The 26313-nt window shown below is 47.9% G+C and overlaps 4 protein-coding genes across 9 annotated transcripts; 1 reads left to right on the top strand and 3 right to left on the bottom strand.

Annotated features, from left to right (window-relative positions):
* Nucleotides 1–6082: 6082 nt before the first annotated feature.
* On the top strand, nt 6083–8690 carry ccn2a (cellular communication network factor 2a). The gene is made up of 5 exons (XM_057016892.1): nt 6083–6378; nt 6488–6704; nt 6783–7034; nt 7120–7331; nt 7422–8690. The coding sequence occupies exons 1-5, from the start codon at nt 6328–6330 to the stop codon at nt 7716–7718; spliced, it is 1029 nt and encodes a 342-aa protein (XP_056872872.1). The 5' UTR covers nt 6083–6327; the 3' UTR covers nt 7719–8690.
* A 254-nt stretch (nt 8691–8944) lies between these two features.
* chga (chromogranin A) lies at nt 8945–13630 on the bottom strand. The gene is made up of 8 exons (XM_057016893.1): nt 13383–13630; nt 13158–13207; nt 12606–12699; nt 12027–12095; nt 11871–11948; nt 11097–11363; nt 10303–10616; nt 8945–9955 (listed from the first exon to the last, which is right to left on the bottom strand). The coding sequence occupies exons 1-8, from the start codon at nt 13426–13428 to the stop codon at nt 9872–9874; spliced, it is 1002 nt and encodes a 333-aa protein (XP_056872873.1). The 5' UTR covers nt 13429–13630; the 3' UTR covers nt 8945–9871.
* Nucleotides 13631–14535: 905 nt separating this feature from the next.
* si:dkey-177p2.18 (phospholipase B1, membrane-associated) lies at nt 14536–19153 on the bottom strand. 3 transcript variants are annotated; one of them, XM_057016869.1, is made up of 15 exons: nt 19014–19153; nt 18741–18805; nt 18258–18348; nt 18119–18177; nt 17923–17990; nt 17590–17835; nt 17467–17518; nt 17317–17397; nt 17184–17249; nt 17005–17096; nt 16821–16902; nt 16619–16720; nt 16447–16542; nt 16294–16365; nt 14536–16202 (listed from the first exon to the last, which is right to left on the bottom strand). In XM_057016869.1, the coding sequence occupies exons 1-15, from the start codon at nt 19069–19071 to the stop codon at nt 16065–16067; spliced, it is 1368 nt and encodes a 455-aa protein (XP_056872849.1). In that variant the 5' UTR covers nt 19072–19153; the 3' UTR covers nt 14536–16064. The 3 variants fall into 3 exon arrangements, with proteins under 3 accessions (XP_056872849.1, XP_056872850.1, XP_056872848.1); XM_057016870.1 differs by having other exon boundaries at nt 17317–17518; nt 17590–17710; nt 17792–17835; XM_057016868.1 differs by having other exon boundaries at nt 17317–17518.
* A 123-nt stretch (nt 19154–19276) lies between these two features.
* sel1l (SEL1L adaptor subunit of ERAD E3 ubiquitin ligase) lies at nt 19277–26140 on the bottom strand. 4 transcript variants are annotated; one of them, XM_057016865.1, is made up of 22 exons: nt 26055–26140; nt 25587–25714; nt 25422–25453; nt 24972–25173; nt 24486–24653; nt 24190–24295; nt 23777–23939; nt 23645–23698; nt 23506–23565; nt 23355–23436; nt 23110–23264; nt 22971–23027; nt 22811–22879; nt 22662–22739; nt 22511–22573; nt 22348–22435; nt 22115–22263; nt 21877–22042; nt 21715–21789; nt 21272–21444; nt 21039–21167; nt 19277–20940 (listed from the first exon to the last, which is right to left on the bottom strand). In XM_057016865.1, the coding sequence occupies exons 2-22, from the start codon at nt 25690–25692 to the stop codon at nt 20644–20646; spliced, it is 2472 nt and encodes an 823-aa protein (XP_056872845.1). In that variant the 5' UTR covers nt 25693–25714; nt 26055–26140; the 3' UTR covers nt 19277–20643. The 4 variants fall into 4 exon arrangements, with proteins under 4 accessions (XP_056872845.1, XP_056872844.1, XP_056872847.1 ...); XM_057016864.1 differs by having other exon boundaries at nt 25587–26122; XM_057016867.1 differs by having other exon boundaries at nt 19277–20919; nt 25587–26122.
* Between the last annotated feature and the right edge of the window lie 173 nt (nt 26141–26313).

Below are 26313 nucleotides of genomic sequence, written 5' to 3'. Positions count from 1 at the left end.
CAAACAGTAAAAGTGCGGCTTTAAATGAAACGCTATGAGAGCACACATCCCCTGCTGGCAGACAGTAATTAACAGTAACAGTAAAAACACACTTTCAGGAACAGTTTGAGATCTCAGGGGAGGAGATGGGAAAACAGGACATGAGTGAAAGCCTTGAGTCGGCGTCATAACAGAGGAGCAGTGTGGATGGATGGATGAGGAATGCGAAGGTGACTCGACCTGGACCGGAGATCGGGGCCTGAAACACCTGTCCTCTGAGCACAAATGTGTTCCGAATCAAAGTGGGATTTTTACATCTTTTTCTCAACTTGCGTTAACATTTGCCTTGGCAGCCAATGAGACAAAGCAGCGGCGCGTAATGAGAGTCCGTGTTTTGATTCGAGGCTTTCGCAGGAAGCTAATTAGCTGAGCTATGCGTTCCTGCGCCAAGCTAATAGAGGGGAAGCTGACATTCCTGTAGGAAAGCGGTGGCCTCGGAATACGTATTTACATTCTCTGCACCGGCCGCAAGACTTTCAATTCAAACGTGGATTATTTTTCAAAAACCGAACGCTGTAAAAAGATAGGATGTGGTCTGAGTCGGTGAAAAAAGAAAACCCAACCAAGGTTATTTGTCCTGTTCTAGCTGCGGAATAAACCTTCCTTTGAAATGCTGATTTGCTCCTTCAGATGTGCCCGCTTCAAAAATGCGAGCTTCCTCCTGCAAAACCAGACGAGAAAATGCGGCGCTTGTTTGGGTCTCAAGGTTGGCAGCGGCTCCGGGATTCTTCGGGTTTCGATGGGGATTCGTGTGTGTTTTTCAGGTTCCTTTCAGCAGCAGGTCCTGTGTGCAGGTCCGCGTTTTTTTCAGTTTTTTCACCATGAGTGGACAGTTTCTTTTTTTGCGGACACACGCACACACACACACACACACACACACACACACACACACACACACACACACGCACACACACACACACACACCAAGAACAGCCCATTCTGTTCCAAACCGCGCCACATTGTGATGAACTGAGTTTTACTGCTTAAGAGGAAATGATGTCACCTGAGCACAACAAGGCCCCGATGTTGGTGACAGTGTCCTGACCTCTGGTAATAACACCCGTCTCTTTGTTGTTGTACGCCCTTGTGCAACTGCATGCACGACACGTCCGCCACGGCCTGGGAGTGGGTCACGGGCCCCACCAGAGGTCAAAATCGTGGGACTCCCCGTCGGCGTTTTTAGAACCGAAGAGTCTTGTTTCAGCCGCGTGATGCTTCAGGAAAGCGCGTCACCCTCAGCTAATCTCAGACAGGAAAGCACCAGAGCCCAAAGGTTGCTGCTATTCCTTTAAGTCCAAATGTGCTGCAGATGTGGGTGCGCCCACCCGCGTGCAGCTACGATGCTAAATTTACACACAAATGGAAACGTCTGTCTTCGGGGTCACTGCTGCCATTCGACCCTCGAAGGATTCCGCACATTCGGAATCTTCTGATGTGACCGGAGGAGAAGCACCGGGCCGTCCCGGGACCCACACGACGCTGTGTTTATGTCCAGACCTCCTCACCTCCACCTCCGTGTGTGTGTGTGTGTGTGTGTGTGTGTGTGTGTGTGTGGCAGCTCAGCTGAGTTTCTGCTGATTGTTGAAAGAGCCCAAATTCTCACAGCATCTCAAGTCTAAACACACACACACACACACACACACACACACAGAGTTCAGCTACCCATCAGCCCCTGTGCACCTCCAGAAATGTTCCAGTGTGTTCTGTCCAGTCCTTGTTCCCCACCTGCGCGCTCCAGTTAGTCAAAAACACTTGGCTCAGGAAAACAGCGCCCGTCCCCCCGTTGGAACCCACTGGCAAAAGCATTCCGTCTGATTTATGAGGAAAACCAAGCTCAGAAATGCAAACTGCCGTCCAACTACGGCGCTCTGGCACGGGATGCTCCATATATCATGCCGCGGCTCATTGCTCCGAATAATCGTAAAAACCGAATATTTGGTACAGGTTGTTCCCGAAAAAAGATCTGGATCGCACGTCGGCCTCCAGTCCGAACACTTTCCACAGCTCCGGGCTTTAAATAGACCCTGTTTCCATCTTGAGAGTTCATCTGCCCGCCGACGCTATTGTTAAAACCCGACGGACGGTCCCCGGGCTCCGGATCCATGAAGCTTTTCTCTTCATATAGGCAGACTTTAAAAAGTTCCCATCTGTCCGCAGCTCTTTGATCTCCCCCGTCTCTTCTGCTTTCAACACATCATCATTTAAAAGACCCTCCGTGAGTGATTTTGCAGTCGGGCTGCTGATTGGAAAAGCAGCGGGTTGCCTTTTTTCTGTGCGTCTGCTGATGGGATGAAAACCACAAACGTGCACATAGGTTTCTGTGTTCATGGCCCCTCACCTGCCCTTGTGTTTACACGCGTGCTCTTTAGCCCTGAGCTCTGCGAACGCTTGTGCACAATAACAGCAGTGTCTTTTCTCTCGGCGCGTTGTTTTCCTCCGAGCGGCGGCGAGTTCAAAGACGCACAAATCCGCCGGCGGGAAAATCATTTAGAGCTCCTGGTTTTATGTTGGGGCTGCGCGGGGGTACACGTACCATGTTGGTTTGAAGGCTAAGGCCAGGGAACATTCTTCCAATAGCCTGCCAGCTACCGCTAATGGAATTTAGTCAAATGGGCAGCTGAACACAGATACACAACCAAAGCTTTGAAATGTAGACGAGCACATAAGCAGTTCAACACAAATGAATCACATTTTACACTGTAAACACACAGTTAAATCAGTTTGTTGTTGCAGATCTGTTTAGCAGGTAGCTCTAAGGTTTGAAGGGCACTGAAAAGTGATGAATTAAATATGAGTGCTGACGTTTACTATCTGGCCTTGGTTCGTTCATGGACCCATGACGAATGTCTTCCTGCTAAATGGACAAAAACACATTAAAACGTGAACATATGATCAAAAAGGAACAAAGTCTACGCTGTAAAACAAACTGTTTGACGTTTTTCTCATTTCAGTTATGGGAAATTTAGATTTTTAGGGCACGGATATGCTAAATAGACTAGCATGTTTTGCTAAGTGGCTAAAAATGCTGTTAAATCCATTTTAGTTTTAGGAGATTAGGTTCAGACCAGCCTGGTTTGCTTTTACTGTGCATCTGACCTAGTTCGGCCCTTTATTACAATCTCAGTCCGGGCAGTGCTTCGCCGTTACTGCTTTTTTTCTTCTGTTTTGATAGATATTTACTGATTTAGCTTTGACGTTGCTGGGAGGGTGTCTGTCCTGCTGAATGTGAGCAGTGTTGGAAGCCTGGAAACTGCTGCGAGATGCAGAACACAGAGGCCTCCTGTGTGACATCAGCGCAGCTATGACATCATCACCATCTATTAAACCTGAGGTGTCGGTGAAATCCGGGAGGTAAGTCAAGTTTCCGTAAGTGTGGGGGGAGACGTGAGAAGGACGGTGTCATGGTGGGACGCTGATGCGGCTGTAGAAAAATGTGGCCTCCTTTATAAACAGATCAGTTCGAAACATCCCAGCTGGAGCAGAGTTATGCAGCCCGAGGTCACACAGCAGCTATGAACGCAGCGGTGAGCTAATGAGGCTATAAGTAGCGGGAAACAACGAACAGCGAGCCTTGACCCGGATTTACTACGCTGGTCACGTGACCCAAATTCAGAATGACATCAGAGCTAACTACGGAACATTGCTAATGTTAAATAGCTCCAAAGCATGCTGGGAAATACCATATTTCTCATGAGTTGCTAGTTGCGCGTTACAGTTGCGCCTGTTGCCACAATGGCACAAGATGTTTTGAACATTATGGACCCTTGTGGTGCGTTGAACAGACTGAAACGGGCCATTTATTACTATTATTGTTCACCTCACACGATTAAAGCTATAAGATCAGACAGTGGGCGCGACGCCAGCAGGCACAGAGCTTATCAGACTCCCCTGATGTGGCCACTTTTATTTCCATGACTGATCTGGACCCGCGGCTACTGTCTAACACAAATAGTTCTGGTTATACTTAGCCCTGACTTATCCGGGCCAACCACACACTGAGAGCAACACTCTGTGTTTCCTTTGGCCGCCACAATCGTCCCATCCACACATCCAGACCAGTGGCACAGCAAACGTGCGGCCCTTCTAACTCAACACAGGAAACGACAGACGCGGACGCCAGCGGCGTCACGACGATAGTTCGGGGTCACATTTCAGTCCTGGGTTGACCTCTGGCAGCGAGCGGCCCCACACTGGGCTGCACAACAAGGAGCGAGGCGCCGTGTGCTCTGATAACGCGCTCGTCAGTCTTCAACAGCCATTAAATAAAGAAAAAGCACGGCGGGATTTGGCTTCCTCCCAGATGAGAGTCCCAGAGTTTGCCTGTTCTGTCAGATAAGTCGAGCGCACGTCAGATGCGGCCAGGCTGGACGCCTGTTTTGCTGCATGTCTGCAGCGCGTTCCTCCGTCAAGATGTTTCCTCAGATATCTGCTGTCTGCTGACTGACGCCGCACACACAATAACACACACTGTCTGCACCGACGCCTCCCCTTTTTTCTTATTCGTATGTCCTAACAGGAGCTCCTACTGTACTGAGCCAGCACAGAAAGAACATATCCATATTAGGAAAAGAGCAGAATTCCGTATATGGGGAAGCTTCCTCCGTAGTAACAACCCCGTCTGCTGGCTTCTAATGCGCATTCCTTCACCTACAGAGTTTCATTTCCGATTTGTCGGCCGTTGAAGGAGCCAGGCGGCCCTTCAGAAAAGTCTGGCCTGATGTGTGCGCGATGTGTTTGTCAGGAAGAACAAAGTACACAAATGTTCGTCTAGCCTCTTTCCTGAGATCCTTTCCCCTAAACCTCGTTAGACAGGTGAGAAGCTGCTGAATGTTTCACCTTCGACTCATCTGCTTATTCCTGACCAGGGGTCACGTTGGGCTGTGGAATCGAAGACACCAGGCTACACACAGGAATACACCATGGACCACTCACAATTCCATCTCAGGACACACACACGCACACACACCTGGGGATGAATCACAGCTAGTGCTAAATTCCATTCTTATTCTCTCCAGTTTCTACTTTACACCTGCACTGTTGCCACTGTTAATTTCTTCCTTTAGCACGTTGACTCTGTTGCTAAGGGTGCTGCTGAGTAATGTTAACAGCCAGAAAGCAAATCAGGAGCTATAAGTCAAAGTGTTTGCACTGGGCACAAATAGCCATTTGCAAACATTATGGCGACAAAAGCCGACCTTTCCTCTTTCAATTACTCACGTTTCTCTACATTTATGACCTTTTTGAGATGCACCCACCTTGAACTAGCAGCTAAAGCCAGTACATTAGCCTGCTGCTATAGGCTAATGGAAAAAAACGAATGTAAATAAGGCGTCTCTGAGCATCAAAGCATCTCTGTCACACAACCATAATGTGTCAATTAGCTCGCGCTAGCTGCTGTTCGTGTTGTCAGTGCACAAAAATGCTACTGCATTGTCCCGCAGGCGAACGCAGGGGCGCAGCCGTCTCAGAGCACGCTAATGCATAACCAGCTAATGATTCAAATAAATGTCATTATCCCTTATCCTGGCTGCTAATTGACTTAAGTGCAGCTGTCTGGGTGCTTTTGAAGCCAAGGCCGAGGAACGCTGTTGCGTTTTTTTTTCTTTTTAAGTGTTAAACACTCCTCACACATCACTCGTCATCAATCATTACATGTTGTCTTCATTCGTTGCTCTTTGTCAACGGTTGTCATGTAACAGTCTTTGTGTGCCCCCCCCCCCACCCGAACCGCAGGCTTTTTTATTTTTCTTTGAAAATTAATATTTATAGACACCAGCTGTCTCTGGGTGAAGTCAGTCTTCAGGAATTCCCAGTGTGGGGTCCCAAGCCTCTAACCAGACCTAACCTCCCATTCCAGATGAAAGCTGCTGTGAGAGAGACAGTGTTGTTTGGCCGAGCAGCAGAGCCTTGCCTTCAGACAGCAGGAATGTGGGATGTCTGGAGTGGGGGTCAGGAAGCGAGGAAAGAATGCCAGCTATGTCCATGTTTGTCCAGGGCTGGCTCTCCATTCAGCTTCCAGTGACGTGTTGCGAGGGCCAGCGCGTATAAAGGGAGCCCGGCTCGGCAGGCAGAGCTCAGATCCACTTCTGTACCGAAGCTAAACTCTAGCTTTCACCAAGGCAGAAAAGAACCACCGTGACTGGAGCAGCAGACCAAGGCTACGAGGCGAAGGGGACAAGAGATCGACTTGATCGGAAGACGTTTCTGAAGCTCAACCTCTGAGACTAAGGGAAGATTTTCTCGACGCTTAAGGAAAAACTACAAATTATTTCTGTAAAGGAAGAAAAGATGGAGAAAATGATGTTCCTGACGTTCCTGTGCGCTTTGCTCTCATACCTGGTAAGAAAAATCGTCAGTTTCCCTTTTCTTCCCTGATGATTGAATAAGTTGAAATGAAATTTGACTTCCTGGAGAGTGCGTTTATCTAATGTCTGCCTGTCGGGCTCAGGCTGCGGCTCAGGAGTGCGGCAACCAGTGCTCGTGCCCCTCCACTCCCCCCGAGTGCCCCCCAGGAGTCAGCCTGGTTCTCGATGGCTGCGGCTGCTGCAGGGTGTGCGCCAAGCAGATGGGGGAGTTGTGCACCGAGAGAGACGTGTGCGACCCGCACAAGGGCCTCTACTGCGACTTCGGAGCCCGCATCAACAGGCGCATCGGCGTTTGCACAGGTGAGCTGCTGCCGCTTAATCCGTCGTGTTACTGTCCCTTGAGAGCAACCCGAATCCTGACCTTTCCCCCCTTCGCAGCTCGAGACGGCGCCACCTGTGTGTTCGGAGGCACCGTGTACAAGAGCGGAGAGACTTTCCAGAGCAGCTGCAAGTACCAGTGTACCTGCCTGGACGGAGCCGTGGGCTGCGTGCCTCTCTGCTCCATGAACATACGGCTGCCCAGCCCCGACTGCCCCATGCCGAGGAGGGTCAAGGTTCCAGGGAAGTGCTGCGAGGAGTGGGAGTGTGATTCTCCCTACAGACACAGCTTTGTGGGCTCTGCTTTAGCCGGTAAGTTGATCTTTTTAAGCAGAAGATCCGCACCTGCGGGGCGTTATCAGGGCTTGGTTTTCTAACCCGGCCTTCCCCTCCGCAGCCTACAGGGAGGAGGAGACCTACGGCCCCGACCTCTCCATGATGAGGGAGAACTGCCTGGTTCAGACTACTGAGTGGAGCGCCTGCTCCAAGAGCTGCGGCCTCGGCATCTCCACCAGGGTCACCAACGACAATCGCGAATGTCGCCTGGAGAAACAGACTCGGCTGTGTATGGTGCGCCCATGCGAGTCCCAGCTGGAGCAAAGCATCCGGGTGAGTCCCCCCCCCTCCCCCTACGGCTTTTGTTAATGATCTGATACGCTGATGAAAAATGCTCAAGAACATCTGTCCATCCCTCTGCAGAAAGGTAAAAAGTGCATCCGCACCCCCAGAGTCTCCAAGCCCATGAAGTTCGAGATCTCCGGCTGCACCACCACCAAGTCCTACAGGCCAAAGTTCTGCGGCGTGTGCCTGGACGGGCGCTGCTGCACCCCTCACAGAACCACCACCCTGCCCATGGAGTTCAAGTGCCCCGACGGGCAGGTGATGAAGAAGCACATGATGTTCATCAAGTCCTGCGCCTGCCACTACAACTGCCCGGGGGAGAACGACATCTTCGAGTCCATGTACTACAAGAAGATGATGGGGGACATGGCGTGAGCCACTCGAGGACCGCGACGCAGCTTGGGACTTGAAAAAAACGAACAAAAAAAACAACAAAAACAAGAACTCCATCTCGTTTTGCAGCTCAGCATATATTAATGTTTAACGTTCATTGTAAAAGAAGCGCAGACACTTTCCCAGGTGTCTGCGAGTGTGCGCGCTCGTGTGTGTGTTTTGGCTGGTGCACGTCAGCCGCGTAAGACAGACAGAGGGTTGCCTAGCAGCTCCAAATGATTCCTGCACTATTACTTCTATTTTTGACATACCTGCTGTCAGGTGTCCCCCCCCCCCCCCCCCTTATAGACCTGTCCATTATGTCCTGCGGTCTATACCTTATCTATACCATGATCTCCTCTCCAAACCCACCACCACCCTCAGACCAGACCCCTGAGCAGCTGTAGATGGAGCACGCAGACCACAGCGGGCCAGTGTTCCCTTGTCCAAACAGGTCTGAATGTGTCCTTGTGTGTGTGTGTGTGTATGTGTGTGTGTGTGCACGCGCGTAGGTGTGTGTGCATGTTGCGCAGGCCTGAATGTGGGCCTTGTGTCCGAGTCGACTCACTCTGTAGAGGAAAGGTCAGTGTTTGCGTCCAGGTTGCGGATGAGAAAGGAAGCAGCTGAGTCGGGGGTCGGGGTAACGGAACGCGGCGGGCTTCGCCACGGCACTGAGAAAATGTCGACCATTGCTGATCCAGGTCAGAAGGAAGGAAGCGACCGTCTGTAGGAAAAAAGCGAGATGACTGGAAGAATTGTGATTTCATTCCTTTTTATTGCTGATGTGTAAATGATGTGTATATTTGTACAGTTTAAGTTAATTTAAAAGCCAAATGTGTTCTGTGCTTTGACGTGTATCGATAGTGTGTTTTATTGCCGGCTGTGTTTTTTACTTATTTTATTGAGAAGTGTGACAAAAATGTTACATGTTTCACGTTGTAGCTGGAAATAAAATGTTATATTTTTTGATACAAACACGTTTTTTTTCCTTATGTCCGCGTGTTTTTGTTGTGACACCAAAGACCAGGAATAGAAGTCAACCATGAACGCATCAGGAACGGTGAAGGAAAACCATTTCAGAGGATAAATAAACAACCATCCTTAATAAACTCGGAGGTGTTGGACAGTGAAGCTAAACAGAGTCAAATGAGGTCCTTTGTGGGCAAGAACCTCGAAAATATGAGTATTAATAGGTGGTTCAGCTACATTAGAAACGTGCTTGTAAAGTGTTTTCATGAGGAATCTTTTTTATTGTGGTTCATCAAAAGTGAAAATGGACAAATCCATTATGGAAAACTGGTCAGGCAGCCTTTCACATCCCAGCAGTCTAACGTCGCCATCTGGTGCTGCAAAGTTCACAGCAAAATGTGCGAAAAGTCTGTGCAGGCAAAGGTTAAAAAGTAGCCTAAAGCCTATTATAAAGAGCTAAATATATAAAGAAGGAGACTTTATAGTAATCTTTTAAATCAACACTTGCCTTTTCTTCATAAGAGCAGACAAACACACGTATGGAAAAGGTGAACATCCTGCTGAACAGGCTGTAGAAACAGCATGTGCGCTCGCCTGGTGATTCATGTCCTCGACTCTGGCGCCCACAGAAGCAAAATACACCCAACAAATACGCTACACACAATCTTTCACTGAATCAAAAAAAACAAACAAAACCCAGACATTTCCAGATAAACTCATTTAAATTTATTGTCTGATAAATTTAGGTCAGTTCAAAATTAGTTTCGACAGGATTCTGCTAAAAAGGACGGGGTATCGCCTTGGCGTCTACAATTGGACCACCACTTCTTCTAAAGCAAAGCATCTGAATTAAAGATCTTTGTACAAGTGTACATACTATAGCTGTGCAGCCTCACCCTGACTGGTATCAGACAAGAACCTTTATCTGCTAATTCAGGTTACTGGGCTATCTGTGCAGGGAGAAAGTGATGATTGTCAGAGAAACATAAAGAAACTCAGGTGGCGGCGGGTCGCACGTCACAAGGGAGGCTGCAACAGCGCGGTGCAAGGACGCAAAGTCGTAACAAACATGGCGAGATCAAATCCTGTCACGCAGGCTATATCACTGAATACCAGGCAGCTGGTGAAACGGAGGAGGGCGGGGAGGGCCGAGGAGGCCGCGGTGTTCACCAAGGGTCCTCGCTCTCTTAGCCTCGCCGCAGCTCGTGGAGCTTCTGCGCGGCGTCCTCCAGCTCGGACTCGATGGCCGCCAGGCTTTCGATCTCTTGATCCTGGGCACAGCATGAAAGGGTGGCACATAATAGGGTGAAAATGTGGTCGTCATTGTTGAAATAGGAGGTATCCTCATTCATTGTTCCAAATGTAAATTATTTGAGAGCTTTAGCATCCTAACGTTAGCATTTTGCAATTAAATTCACTGAGTTTTGCAATTAAAGCTGCCCCCTGTTGGTGGGCTGCTATAAAGGAACGAGTCCCGCCTCCTCCTCCGTTTGTGGGCGAGCTAAGCCAGATGACACCTGTAGCGTCATTTTAGTGACACCACGATCTTTTATTCTGATTTAAAGGCAGATAGTGAAATCAACAAGCTTCCATGCTGGCTGGAAAGGAAGGAGCAAACCTCTGACTTCCTGCTGGCACTCCCCTCCTCCTCGGACCCCCTCTTCTCCTCGTGCCTCCTCCCTGCAATCATCTGCAGCTCCTTCTCCTCCGGGCTCGTCTGGGCGCGTCTTCCCTCCATCTCCTCCTCCTCAAAGGCCTCTTTGGAATGATGTGGCGCCTCCGTCTTCACGGGCGTTGACTTTCCCCTCCTGCTCCAACGCTGGTGGGTCTCATCCTCGCGCTTCTCCTGATGTTTATGGGCAGCTCGTTTCTCTTTTTCTTCCTCTTCCGGTTTGCTCCTGTGTACGCTTCTCTTTTCACCAGATTCTCCACCTGACAGGAAGGAAAAACAGGGAAGACGGACGTCTGTTAGCGTTCGAATCGGAACACTTTGTCTCGACTGCCAACAGGAGCGTCTCTCCACTCCCTCTAATGAAAGACGCCACGCCAGCTGGCAGCTTTGCACTCTGGGCTGATTGCGGCATTTTACGGGAATTAAGCTTATTCAAACGATTCCCTTTTATTTTGATAAGTCGGCATATTAATCGACCTTTTTAACCTTGAGAATAAAACTGGAGTTTCTGGCGTAAACAGCACAAAAGGTGATGATTCAAACTGGAGGTTTTTCAGACAGGAACCATGCCCACAGACATGGAGACATCATTTCTTTAGGAGGGCTGTCAGTGTTCCAGCTGTGCCCCCCCTCCCCCGGCTCAGATTCATCATGCTGATTGATGCACTTCAAGCTGCCCCACAATCCTCTGGTGGCAGCTCACCCTCATTAGCATTCTGCTAACTAGCGTCTGGACTCGCCTTCCTTGTCTTTGGTTAAGACTTCATCAGGTTCCTGCTCGCGTTCTTCATCCTTCCTCTTTTCAGCCTTTTCCTCGCTGGATTCCTCCTCCGAATGAGGGGATCTGGGATGTCCCGGGATCTCCTCGTGTTCCCTCTTCTCGGCAACCTCGCCGCCCTTCGGTGACTCTCCATCTTGACGGCTCGCGTCTCTGTTTCCCGGCTTCGTTTGCTCCGACAGGATTGATTGTTCACCGGGGGATCCTAAAGCCTCTAACATGGATCGATCTGTAAACGAGGGGGGGAATTTAATTTACTAGAGCGGATTGATTTTCCTCTGATGTTACAAAGAGCGCCACTTTCCAAAAGCAGGAAATGGCATTGGGGTCAAATTCCCTGACTTTTGCTCGAGCATATAAGGTTTTTTACTATTCAGTTCGTTGAGATGGAAGCAATTGATTTATTGATGAATTAAACCATTATTTATGCTTAATTTCTTCATCTGTGTTTGCAGATTTTTTCCATTTTATTAAATGAAAAAAGAAGCGAAGGGAGAATCTCCCCGGCGCTCATTAATAAATGTCAAATGTGCAATAACAATCAAATTAATGCATCAGTGCTCGTTCTAAATGTCTCTATGAATAATGCACAAAGACAAATGGATTATTCATGCAGCACTGTTCACATAACTGTCAGGCAGGAGGAGATGATTAAATAAATGATCTGGGTTTCCTTTAAGATAAATTCCATCACTTTATATAGTTATTCGAGTGGAGCTGTGGAGGTAGAGCTCACCTGGGATGTTGCTGACAGCCTCGGACGCCTGCGTGGCCGCGTCCTCGCCCCCGTCCCGCTCGGCTCCCTCCTGACCACCTAATAATGAGATGAATCATAAGCCGCTGCTTCCTCCGGTGGTATGAGCGAAGGTGTCCTCCGCTGAGAGCGACTCACCTTGCAGAGCGATCTCCTGCAGCTCCTCCAGGAAGCTGTGATGGCGGAGGATAGAGACGAGCCTGTCGTCTGAAGACGGAATAAAAAGACATCGAATCGTGTGAGAAGAAGTGAATCTGTCCAACACATTCCAGCCCAGCGCGTCCCCCCCTCCTCGTCCCTCCGCTGGTGCTTGTTCCATTTCATCGCTGATATCGGTAACAGAGACCAACGCTGATTGATTTTTACCACAGCAAGGACGGGATCAAGGTAACGCCACAGCCATGTGACTACATCATCGTCCCTGAGTGCTCCTGAGAGTGGCCTTTATTACCCAGCATGCATTGCGATCAACTCATTTTCAGAAAAGCGCAGGAAGGCAAGGTTGTGATAATTCATTGTCGGAAAATAGGCTATAATACACATATTTGGTTCTTTTGCATACATTTGCTGTGTTTTTGCACACTTAGCCGTAAGATATTGATATAAATCCTGAAGCGGGTCCTACTCGACGGGTGCTGGAACATTTACAATAGCCCAAAAAGACCCGACATTTGTTTTATTTTAATTCTGTCAAAACAGACCTTTGAAGGCTCCTACCTGACCTCAGCGTGACCAAGCAGTCCTGACTGACAGGCAGGGGGCGGGGCCTGGACAGCACGTCTGCCAAAGCCTCCACGATGCATTTCATTACCTGCAGACAGAAAGATGAACTTACTGCATCGGTGATGCAGTCAGACAGAATTAAGATGGGGGGGGGGGAACAAAATCTACAAATCTCGACTCTGTGAGCCAAAGACGTGACTTTAAAATCGCTCAGACCCCCGTTGTGCTCCTGACATCGAGCCAGTGCCGCACGCTGATCTTGGTTTTTCATCCACTCTTTTTCTTTACGTCTGCCAAAATCTTTGAACGCCACTTGGCTGCGTTTCAAAACTCCCATCTCCATCCATTCTTTATACCGTTGTCTCTCCAAGCCCGTTTTTTTTTCTAGAAACCTCGGTCTTTTATTCCTTTTGTCCCTAAAAACGGTCACACTGACTTGAATCCACTCTAGAAAGTTAAGATGTTTGAATTTCATGCAGAAAAGATCAGCCTAGATGTGCAGAGAATGCGGAAAATGCAGGAATTAAAGTGCAAATGCTGCTTTACCTTCACGTCCTCATTCTCCTGCTGACTTGGAGTCAGTGGCAATGACAGGACTGGAACAAACAACAAACATGAATCATGACATCATTGTGTGGGAACGCCGCTGGGGATTAAATGTGCCAAAGGTGCAGGTGAGCCTCTCCATCTTTGGCTGCTGTCCTCGGTGCTGGAGCTCCTCACAAGACCGTCACATTAGCTCACTTTGCCTGAGAAATTGCGGGGTCTTACCGCAGTTTGACAGCATCGCCAGCACGCACAGTCCACTCCGGATCATTTTTTAATGCTGCTGCGGGGTTCGGACGAGGCGCGTTAAGCTCTCCAGGAACTGGAAATTGAAATAAAGCAGCCGAGCTTGATTGGACCTCTGGTTGGATCAGAGGCGCATTCCGGACCAAACTGAGTCGCCTCTCGATGTCTCTGGAGAGCTGAATGAGCCTCCGCGTCCTCTCTGCTTCTCCCTTCAGCACCTCACCGGCGACAGCTCCCGCTTTTATAGTCCGCCGCGGAGGCAGGAAGTGACGTCACCCGAACGCTAATTAGCGCTATTGTCATGTACCTGTGACTGTGCGCACATCTGGAGCACATCCTCTGATTCTGACATTTTAATGGTTTGTTTGAGGGATTATTAATGATCGGGGTTGATTTTTTTTAAGTCTATATTTGCGTCAATGCAGGGGAAAAAAACGCCTCTTTTTTTTTTTTTTTTAAATCCAGATGCAGAGTTTGTTGTCTTTGTCTCCATTACATTATTGAACAAAGACGGTTCCTGGGGCTTTATTTGGCAATGATGTCTCTGTACTACCTGAATATGTTGCTAGGCGACAGTTTATTGAAATTGAGGGCCGTTATTGTGCCTTATTGAATCATGGACAGGTGGACCATTGCATAACCGGGACAATTCACCCCCAAAGGTGGACAAAAACGTCAGCAAATGGGTAGAATTAGATGCTAATCAACCCAAAGATCAAATCACAAAGACATAGATGTCAGCTGTTCAAATTGAAGGTCCTTTTTAAAAAGATGTTTAAAATCTAAAATGTAACATGATTGTTATTGTGTATAATCACATAACAATAGCAGTTACGGTAGTTTACTTCACTTAGCAGTGAGATATTTGTATAAACGGTGCCGCGGGTCCCTTTCTGAGTGCTAGCATGTAATTTAACCCCCAAAACTCAAATCATTAATGTATCTACAACAATCTGTTCTCACTACGTTTTGGCACACTTTGATGATCAGTTATTCTTTATGATGGTTGTGATAATTAATGAAGCAGCCTCCCGAACATCTATCCTTTAAATAAGTGGCCCCCATAATCAAACCAATGACCTTTGTGTCACCAGAGCGACCACAGTATACCAAGAAAAAAAGAACAAAACAATTGGCATTAAAGAACTATTTAATGTTCACAGGGTTGTTGTTTTTTTCCAAATAAAGATGAAATGCCTTGACTGTAAGTAGGTAAAGTAGTAAAACATGTTTGGAACCCGATAAACCCTTCATATGTGTCTGATTTAAAAAGAGTGATTTCATATTTACAAAGTCATTATATCACTGGGCTTAATGCATAGCCTCTACTTCAACGTGCAGAACAGGTTAAAAATATTTGTTTAAACCACCGACTCTCAGCTGCGAGTTAAACATCTCCTTTGTTATTTATTCAGGTGATAAAAAGAAAGGCAGATGCACAGGAGCAGTGGGTTTGTGTGCTTGCTGCTTCAAATTTCCTGCCTCATTCCTCATTACGGCCGACAATAAAGGGCCAATTTGCGTCATGCATATTTGTCCCACATAAAAGCGGCGGCGTTGTTTGAACATGGAGAGGGCTCCTCTCCTCTGAATTTAATAAGATCATTATGAAATCCAGCAGCTACAAGCACTGATTAAAACACTGGAAAGTCCCAGGGAAACAGCAGAAAATCAGGACTTTAGGAAACACATAAGCAAGCGATGTTTTAAATAAAATAAAAATCATCCTCAGTTTTCAGGGCTCTTTTGTGTTTTTCCAAGACAAACCTGCCCTGAGTGCATCATGAGTGTCCTCAGTAACCTGAGCTGTCTTAATATAGCTTCCACCTGTCGTTGTGATCGCACTAATCGTGCAGTCAATACAGAGACGATGTTGCAGCTAATGGATGCATGTGCAGGCAGACAGAGAGGGATTTACATTATTCTAAATACTCGGTGGGGAAGTGGTTCCCAGTTCCTCACCGTCAGTGTCATAACAGAGGAGGAACTGGACCAGCAGATGGAAATAGAAAAAAAAACTAAGCTATTTCTACACCAAGAAATGCCAATTTTCCTGAAGAATTGCAATCTTTTTATTCACCAGTGCCAAATAAGTGCACACGATGTACCGCATCCATCAAAAATACTGGTTCAAAGAGAGTTAATGGTGTTGTGTAGGTCTGTAGAGATGGGACTCCTGGGATATCTGGTGCTATGTGAAGGATGAGGCGCAAAAAAGGCTTTTTAGTTTAGCCTTCGGTGCAGAACAGCATCCTTAGTTGGTCCATTTGAGGTTGTGCAGACTGAAAACTCAACCAAATGTAATCTTTTATCATCTCTATGTGATGCTTGTAGCGATTTTCTTTTCTTTTTGCCGTATTAGCTCAAGCTTGAATGTGTAACGTTCAAATTAGGAATAGCCATGTAGCCACAATACGGTTTTATTTACAAATATAGTGTGTCAGGGATGTTGACTTAATTATGTTGGAGTAAAAGAAAACTGTCCACAGGTTTTACCACACACAGAAGGCCGCAGGCGCCCTCCAAGTCTCAGTGGATTCATTCAGGTTGCGGGATCCTCACGTAGCGTTGCATCGCTGACATGAAATGTCGCCGAGAAAGGGCTGACGGACTTCAGCGGGTCGTCTCAGGCTGTCGTCAAATAGTCCGGCAGCACCTGGGCTAGGCAGGTCCGAGACAGCCCGACACCACGAGGAGGGAGAGCGTGGAGGCGACGCTGACGCGCCAGGGAGCGCCCGGCTGCAGACGAGGCTGAGCTGACCTGGCCGAGAGCGGCCGGGTGAAGATATATGGGTGTTCCTGTCAAGCGCAGAAGACTGTGACGCATTACTATGCATTTGTTTGAATGCATAAAAGCTTTAAAGATGCTCTGCAGCAGCAGTTCTCCTACCATCGATGGACAGATGAGCGCGATGGGGTCGGAAAAACTGCTCACGATCATCTTTCCTCCCTCAGGCTGAAACTAACAGGAAGACAGAGAGAAAAAGGATGAGCGGATGAATGCTTCGCCTTCATCTTTGGTTGACCGGTCGATGGCGTTCACCATGTTGTTCCACACGCCCTTGGCCAGCTCCTCGTGACCCTTGATGGTGAAGTGGAAGCAGTCGTGGGTGAAGAAGGTCATGTCGATCTTCCCGTTCTGCTCAGACAGAGCGGCAGGTGAAGATTAGTGTAGCTTTGATACATGTGTGTTTACTGGAGGGATGGAGGAGTACCGGCAGGCGGGGAGGGTCGGCGTGCTTCAGAAAGGGCTGGAGAACGACGGCGAAGTCATCCTTGAAGAAACGGTCGCTGTAGAGCAGCTCCTCAAGACGTTTCTGTGCCCGGAAAGGACGTGAAAATCAATTTGACGACAGATTTTTCGTTCATCAAACAGCCCAGTCTTTATGTTTTTCTATCTTAATGTAGAAACCAGACCTGGAAGGTGAGATTGACCTCTATCAGCTCCCGTAGTTCAGGAGAGCTGGCTTCAGGTTCTATCAGGCACGAGCAGAAAGACCTGAGTAAGAACGACAGCGGGAGGAGGATGAGGATGAAAACTGAGTGCTTTTAATCCATCAAGTGCTGCATGAATCATGATGACAGGAGTCATTGCGATCACCTCTGGAGCAGGCAGCCTGGGGTGGGCTTGCGCACCTCCCTCAGAGTCTGCATGGGCAAGATCTGGACCACATTGACGATCATACGAGGAACCTGGAGTGCAGAGGAAACACCCAGGGGGCCTCTGGAACCTCAATGATTCATACTCGATTGATACTTTCTACTTTTTTTCTTTTTTACCTCATTCATCAGCATTTCCAGAGAGACGGTCATGTAGTGGATGAAGTTATCCACTGAAAACAGAGTCTGAGGAGAGAACGCGGAGAGTCCACCCACATGTTTCATTAAAACGTCTTTTTACCGACCTACTGACCTTGTCTTTGCAGTAATCGCAGATGTCATTCATGCCCATGAGGATCGTCAGAAGTTTCCAGTCCTTCTCGAAGTTCAGACCCTGGAGCAGGAGAGAGCAGAGGGAGTCAGACGGTCCTGCCAGGAGCAGCTCAGCGGCGTGATACCGTACCTCGTAACCTCTCAGTGTGTCGATCAGATGCCTGGTCTGGCCGGGGAGGTTGCTATAATGACATCATTGCAAGAATCAACGCACAATAACCGAAATTCCCAATCCCAAAGTCCTGGTTCTTACAACGTGTTGTGTCCGGTGACGGCCAGGTTGAATCCCGTCTCACTGATGTGAGCCTGCATCCCATGAACCGTCTTACCCGGAGCAGCTCCAAGGAGTTTGGGATTAAACAGCTTGATGATATCTGGGGGGGTCAAAGCAGAGACGACCTGCTGCGTGTGTGGACCAACATTCCAGGGAAACGTGTAACCTAAAATCATCTTACTTGCCAAAGTGATGACATCCTGGAATGAGCCGTAGCCGCCGATACTAACACACAGAGGGAACACATTAATCGTGAAAATGGTAGCTTCTAAATGTAGCAATTCGCACGCACGCACACACAACAGGGTTCACCTCCATGACACGTGGCGGAACTCGATGGGAATCCCCAAGACAGTGGTGGCGTTGGCCCCGATCGCCGTCTGAAAAGAGGAGACGTCTGAGATTGGCTCATTTAAATGAGGCGATTTCACCTTCCCGGCACAAAAAGAGTCAGATCGAAAGTATTGTCGTTTCAAGTTGACTGTGGTAAAAATGAGCCTGATATTACTGTGAGCGAATCCCCCAACGCGGCGATGACCTTGATGTCGGCTGCCTTCACCAGCTCAACTGGAGTGAGGGGAAAAAACGATGGGTGTTAAATGGAGTCGTGGCGGCGATCTGAAGCCGACGGCGTGGCGCCGACAGACCTGATGTGGGGACGGACGGTGAGGGACTCATGTCGGGACACTGCAACACCGGATGTTTGAAGCTCACCGGCCGGGTTTTCTCCGGAAACTCCTGAGAGAGAATAAAACCGACTTTCTGTGTCTGACTGAGTACTTTATCATTTTATTTCACATTTAATATGTAAAACACATGATTTAATACACATTTATCCTAACTAGCACTGAGCCCTGGTCATCAGAAGCCGAATATCGGTCCATGATTTCACACTTTTTACACTCTTGACTTTCTTTTGCTTGTACACATGCACACGATTGCCCCCGTGGTCTGTTGACCTCTCAGTAATGACCAAAAAAATCCTCCTTTGAAAAGCTTTTTTTTGTTGATTTAAGCAATTTTCTTCACCCAAAACCTCCAACCCACTGTCTCATAAACTCACCTAAAACAAACAAGCTAAGAAGGTTACGTTTGTAACCGTGTAATTACATAACTGGGTTTCTCAGTACCTTGTTGAGGGCCTCCTTGCTGTAGTGTCGTATCCCTTCCTCATACTCCCACCACCAGTCGTCACCTTAGAGATGATTATTTCCAGAGTTTTACACATTTATTCTTATGATCAAGCCCCTTTCCGGTGCCGAAACGGTCCTTGAAAGTTTTTGATCTGCATCAGCCACATCAGCCGCCACATTCGGTGTGGAAAAAAGGCCCCATTTCAGAGGCTGTTGTAACAAAATAAAAGGCACCGCAGCCTCATGTGCTCTGCTTGCTCTAGCACTTACCTTTGACAGTCCGGGATGTGAGCGCACACGTTGCCACGGCGATCCAAAGCCACTCCATAGTAGTGCGTCTAAGCGCCAGCCGAGCGGGTCACCCTGGCCTAGCGCCTGCACAATGCGATGGCCAGTTTTACAGCCCCATGGCTTTGTTCTGCCTCTTGGGGGCCGAGTGACAGGCGGCGGGCCCACTGAGGGCCACAGGTGGTCAACACCAAAAACAGGGACAGTGGAGTTTAAGAACAGGAACACCCCGGGAAGAGACGACAGAATTTAAATATCATTTATTAATTCCCATACAAAGGTGTCAGGGTGATGGTAAAAACGCAGCTTGCTCATCCTTTTCAGCGTTTCATTTCAGCTAAATTAAAAATTGACCTACCGATGCATGAAATCTGACTTAGCATTACAAAAAAGAACAAAAACAAACCCATTGAATTCTCCTTCTGCATGTTCGATGTTCACCAGCTCTCAATAAGTCAACAACAGCTGGCAGAAATCCTCGAGTAAAATACTGTCAGACCGAAACTGTGACGGTTTGTCAGCTCACGCCTGTAGGCAGAGCTCCCGCTTCCAGAGAGTGGGTGGAAATTCTCACAGCAGCTGAACTTGTATAACCAAACACACAAACACACTAAAGAACTGATTCTCTTCCTTTCTGCAGACGCTGCTGTAGTTAAGGCTGCTCCAGGTCCTCAGGCAGAAATGAGAAGTGTCAAAGCATTTTAAAAAATAATAAATCAATGAATCATGAGAAACAATGATGCCAGTGTACAGTATATCTTCAGAAACTGCGATCACTGATGCCAGGGAGCCGCGTACGGACGAATCTCATATCAGGATTTACCCAGGAGATTCGGTGGTTTCGACTTCAGCAGTTTATTTCCCAGCGTCTGCGATGTTTTAGCAGCCTGAAACGATGCATTCTCGCCCGCCTGTTTCTTCTTCCTACGCTGCAGGCCTATTATGACTCAAGGACACATCAGCCCTGTTAATATCGTATGAAGAAAATGCTTTGCAACCTGGACAGGCCAACTCATCGAATGGTTAATGAATGCAGCATTATCTGAAAATAAGGTGCCTAAAATCAAAAACATGCGTCAATGTGGCGTTTCTTTAGCAACTAGATCGGCGCAGGCAAATTAAGCTACAGTGGCAGTCGGCACCCTCCTGTCATTTTTTATTTATTTTTTCCTCCTTGAAACTGACCCATTTTCCTCACAATGCAGATTTTCCTTGGGAATAAAAAGGGGGAGGTGTGAAGAAATTAATGCACATATCAGATGGAAAATACTTTGATTAGCCGCGTTCAAAATGCCTGAAGTTGTGAGGCTATTTCCAGAGAGGACACGGCTGCTTCTGCCTGTATTCCTGAGTCACAGAAGTCCCAAATCTGCGGTAATCCTCTTCTTCTTCTCTAGCAACGTCCCACACCACCCCCACTGCTCGCTCAACCAGCATATTTGACATGGAGAAAGGGAGTTGTGAGACCGCACAGGTCAGCAGTTTTTTTTGTGTCAGGGAGCAGGCAGAGTGGAGGGAAGCTCCGAAACTAGGAGGCAATAATAAGCTCCACCTGCGCCACGAGGGGGGGCTGCCCGAGCCTCGACTGCATCTTCCTCCGCACGGCTTCCTCTCACTGTTCCTGCCCCTCCTCTTCCCCCGGGGCTTGCGTTTCTCCCTGGCCCTGGTCCTCGGCCCCCGCCTGCGAGTGCTCCTCAGCCTGGGCCTGCAACTGTTCCTGGGGGGCTCTTGGAGGTGGAGGCGGGGGAGGGGCGGGGGCAGGCACCCGCGGGGGTACTATGATTTGGTGCTGCCGCTGTCTGTAGGCAATGACTGTGCCCAGCAGCAGGGCGAGGACGGTCATGAGGTAGAGGTCCCACTCGGGGCCCAGAAGCTGGTCCAGGTCCACCTGAGAGACAAATTCCTTCAACTGACAGAAGAGAACACACGCAAACATGATTCTTTCATTAGTTTTAAAGCTCAGGCACAACAGCAAAAGCCTGACATGTGGGAGGGGGCAGCACTCACATTGAGATCCTGCAGGTACTGCAGAGTGTAAACCAGACCGAGCTTGCACAGAGCCAGAAAAACTGGGACCTGGGCATCTGGACTGGCTTCTGCAGCCATGTCGTAGAAACGCTTGGCTAAATGAATGTCCTGCAGATACGTCAGACAAAGAGTAAAGAGGTTCAGAACCACAGGGTGCATTTTAGGTTCATGTTTGTGCAACACACACAACCGCAGCGCGGCTCCGTCCCCACCTGTTTGATGCCCAGGCCTTTCTCGTGCATATAACCCAGGTTAAACATGGCCTGGGCACTGTGCTGCTGCTCCGACGCCAGCCTGTAATGAATGACGGCCGTCTCGTAGTCCACATCAGTGCCGTAGCCGTAATAATGGTAGTCCCCGAGTTTAATCCTTGCTACAGTGTAACCTGGGAAAGACCAAAGACAGTTTAACCTTCTGGTTGGCCTTTTCCATCCAGCAACACATTCTTTCTGAGTCTAGAGGCAAGAATACGCTCTGGACAGATCACTAGTCCATCATAGAAGACACCTGCACTCTCACACAGCTGGGGTGAATTCAGAGTCTTGTCTAATGATCTTGTTTGTGGACTAGTTTCAGCAGTGTAAAGCAGCTGTAGATGAATGTAGATCTGTAAAAACAAACGTGGTGTGGACAGAGCAGACGAGTGCCGACTGACCTTGTGCTGCAGCTCTTGTCCAGTGGAGGAGGGCGCGAGGATAGGTCTCATTCTCGCTGAAGATCTTCGCACCTTCTGGTCCAAACAAATCAAAAAAATTAGACGACAGCAACTGGTGGGTTTTCATTTTTTGTCGATGAGACGGTCAAAGGGTCGTCTTACTCTGATCCAGAATAAAGGCCACGTTGCTCTGAGCCACCTCGTAGCCCTGCTCTGCCAGCAGCAGGTACTGGACCAGCGCAGCGTCCGTTTCGCCCTCCCTGAAGCTGCCGTACGCCGTCATGAGACGCTCCGACCATCGGCCACGTTCACACACGTTTTTGAAAAGCTGAAAAGGGCGCAGACGTTAGATGATAACGCCGATGATGAATGCGATCAGAAAATAGCCAAGAAGCCTCACCTCCACGGCTGTATGGCAGGAACGCATCACACCCGTACCGGTGGCATGCATCTGGGCCAAGTAGTAGAAGGCCAGGACGTGGCCCGCCTGGGAGGCCAGGTTGAAGAATTTAAGAGCCTGTTTGTAATCTCGCTTCACACCGACGCCATCTGAGCGATACGGGGAAAAAGAAAACAGGATTGCACAACAATGCTGGGTACAACGGTGCATTACACACATGCATCAACACTCACTGTAGTACATGGTACCCAACTGGAGCTGTCCATCAACCAGACCCTGCTCTGCTGCCTTCTGGAAGTATTTCAGCGCCAGATCGTAGTTCTGAAGACACACAAACACTGTGATTGAAAGTCTTCCTCCCTTCTTCATCTTGGACTGTGATGAGGAAAAGCTTACCACTGGGACGCCTCTTCCATACAGGTAGGCCATGCCAAGGCCGCTCTGTCCCACTGGGTTTCCCTGAGCAAAAGAAAGGCCCAGATGATTGGAAGAGCAAGAGAAAAGTGAATTTGTCTATTCTGACAGCGGTGCAGATGTTCTTTCCTACCAACTCGGAGGCTTTCTTGAAGTATTTCAGGGCCGTCTCATTATTCTGCGGGAGAAACTCGCTGCCGTCCGAATACATCTGAGGGACAGAGATGTCACATCTCTTAGAAATCAGCAACTTCAACGACCTCACTCATTCACTTCACTCACCTTGCCGAGGAACGCCATGGCGTGTGTGTTTCCTGCATTGGCAGCCTGGGTGAAGTAGTCAAAAGCCCTCTTTGGGAAATAAAACAGCAAAAAAGCTTAAAAAAACTAAATTAAATCCCAAACTGTAATAGCAGTAAACCATTAAACACAGGACAATCACCTGATGGTTCTGCTCCACTCCACGTCCTCCGTGCAGGTGTAACTGACCCAATCCGACCTGCCAGGAGAACCAAAGCCAGTTAGAGCGTCACTGTAGCCTCATGCTATCATTATAAAGCAGCCACTGGGCTCCATCTTACCTGGGCTTGTACGTCTCCTTTCTCAGCTAAAAACTGGTAGTACTGGATCAGGTCCTCCTCCAGCATCCCGCTGGTAGATCCTGGGTTCTCCGCCTCGTCCAAAAGCCTGATCTTCTGTACAGCCGTACCTCCTGTCAGCGTCACCTCACTGGCCACTGAGTTGCAAATAGAGATTGAATTCTCTTCAGGTTATTTGCCCAAGAAAAACTAGTCAGCACAGCTCAAATATTATGTTCCACACTCACCCTGATTTGCCACGAGCCTGTAGTGCGTTAACGCCGACTCGCAGCTCTGTGGAACACCAACACCGCCCCAGTATCTGTATCCCTAATGAAAAAGGCATTTAACTCTTTGCCAATGTGCCGATCCTTTGTTGACATTTGCAGCTCAACTCACCAGAATCATGTGAGCGATCAGGTTTCCACCCAGTGCTCCAAACGTGTAATAAACCAAAGCCTGAAAACACAGAATGTGGGGAATTTTGTACATGAACCAATGATGAGCAGTTTTTTTACAGCATGAGGAGAAAACCTACCTTGGCCTGACTCGAGTTAACTCCGAGCCCTGCTGCATACAAAAACCCGAGAGCCTGAAGAAAGTGAACAAACGTCGTTGTTGCAAACTTAAAATGAGTCAACATTCCTCTCATTTGCCACAGGACGAGTACCGTCTGAGCTCTGGGCGAGCCCTCCACGGCGAGCTTTTCAAATATCTCCTTAGCCTTGTTGATGTTCTGGTTCATGTAGTCTCCGAACAGCATGCCGTAGCCCACCTTCTCCAGGGATTTCTGGTGGCCCGTCTCAGCGACCTTCAGCAGTTTCTCATATAACCTGTGAGGTGGTGCAGCAGTAATCAGGCTAACAGATGTACAATGAAAACAGTGAAAAGTCAACAAGGATGTCGAGTAAAGTCCGCAGGTAATTACAGCAGTTGAGATTAAACTGCACCCTTGACCGTAAAAAAATAAAAAAAAGACACTATTGTGTTCTAGTTTGAATCAATCAATTAGCAAATCATTGTTCAACATTAAAATGCTTTGAATGACGAAGGGCATTAATAGCCAAGAAAGGAGAAGCTCACTCTCTCCTCTGGCTCCTCTTGGTGGTGATATTCAGCATGTGCAGGAGATTTTGATACTGCTGCTCGGCCTCCTCCGCCTGCAGCCTCTGCTGTGACTGCTCCTCCGCTGAGGGGACAAGCCGGCAAGAACAGGTCAGTAAAGCCAGAGGGGACCATTAATATCTCCTGATGTTCCTTATATGCATTAGCACCAAAGGAAAGCATTATATTACCCACATAAACTTTCATGTTGAGGTGCAGTCAACAATGGTTTGGGATTTTTTTTTCATTTAGATCACATGGAATCCAAAACTTACTCTCACAGAAACCCCACTTTTTATCCATATTATAGTCATATGTTGTGGCGCACCACAACCGCCCGTCCCCACGTCCATCAGTGGTACAGTCTGTGTATTCCTTCTTCTGGAAGAGGAAAGGGAAGATACAAGGTTCTCCATCGGCTGTGCCTCCATTCACCACAGGAACTGTTATTAAAATGGCACAAACAAATCTGTGACCTCTTTTTCAAAAGAAAGTCTGTAAATATCACAATAAAAGCACACAACAGCTCATCAATGTGGTTGAAACAAGAGCAAGAGTGCAACAAACAATCCCCAAGTGACATGATGTAACTGTCTGCAAGAGGAGCTGCAGGTGCAAAGCCCTGACACATTCTCATGAGTTTCCTAATCTCCCCCTGAAACCACATCTATGTTCAGTTCAAACCAGTTCAACTGCGCAACATTTACTTAAATGCAACATTTCCTTAAACTTTTAAAGCACTTTCCCAGTGACAATATTACCTTCTTTAGGCTTTTCTTCAACAGGAGGGGGCTGCTCAGGGAGGTCCTCTTCCTCCACTTTCTCTCTCTCTCCTTCATCATTGTGAGTCTGCTTCTCTTCATCTATTTGGGACACTGTATAACTGGAGGTGACAGATGCACCAGCCACAATTTCTGAAACATGATGGCCATCTTCCTCCTCAGAGTCTGGGTCATGGTAAGACTGCAGAGACACCCAAATTCACACAAATAAAGATGAAGCAATGGCTAAAGCTCTCTTCCAAGTTCTACAGTTATGTCAGTTTCAAAAAGAAATGCATAAGCACACCTAAGTTAATAGACAGGAAAGACTAATTCCACGGATCAATTGCTCAGATATTATACGCCAGAATGGGTGGGCACACGTGTGATCATCAAAAGCTTACACATTCAAACTATAAAATAAATAACAATAATGCAATGACATTATACCTTGAGCTCAGGTCGGTAGTGTTGATCCTCCTCTGGAAGTTTTCATGTTAAAGAGAGACAGACATGAACTTCATATCAACAATGTAAACATCTGCTCACATGAGCTTCATGCCATCACCGACGTCGTGCATATTAAATTAAATTATACAGCAAAATAACACTTACCAGCACGTATTCCTTTGACGAAGACTGTCAGCAGAATACACAAACAGCAAAACGTCCGTGCAGTCTTTAAATACCTCGTATAGCCCATTGTTGAGTAGCTAACCATCTGCTAGCTGTAGCTGCTATTTCTATGACCAAACATCCAGTTAATGTGGCGTCACACGACGATGCGTAGCATAGATAGACTCACTAACATGTTCGGGTAAAATTAACAATAGTTTCTTTGTCCAACAAGTTTGATGAATTTAACTACAGTAGCATACTGACAAATTCCAGACAGCTAACAGAGCAGAACCACCCTGTAATAACGTTAGCTTACTAGCTAGCGTTACATTGCTACAAAAAAAAAAAGATCAAACAGCTTAACATTTATAATGAATGCCAGCTCTTGGTCTTTAAGTTGAGCATCGAAGACCGCTTCGTACTACAACTCATTCAATCATGATGACAAGAAGTAGAATCTTACACCTTTGACTCATAGCAACCTGGTACTGCTGAGCCGCGCTAAGCCCCTACTACCGCTATTGATGACACTTCCTGTTTGCGGTGCTGGACCAATCACAGCGCGCCCTGCTTGGCAGCAGCCAATGAGCGAGGGGGATAAACGCGTCAGCCAATCAGGTGCGTACACAGTTACGTTTCCAGTAGATGGGTGTGGCCACGACACGAAAACACGGAATCAGGTCGTGATGGAGGTTATTATTAACACAGGGACCTCATATCCAAT

This window comes from Takifugu flavidus, chromosome 19 (genome assembly GCF_003711565.1).
Source record: "Takifugu flavidus isolate HTHZ2018 chromosome 19, ASM371156v2, whole genome shotgun sequence".
Lineage (NCBI taxonomy): Eukaryota > Metazoa > Chordata > Actinopteri > Tetraodontiformes > Tetraodontidae > Takifugu > Takifugu flavidus.
This window is presented reverse-complemented; position numbering and strand designations above follow the sequence as displayed.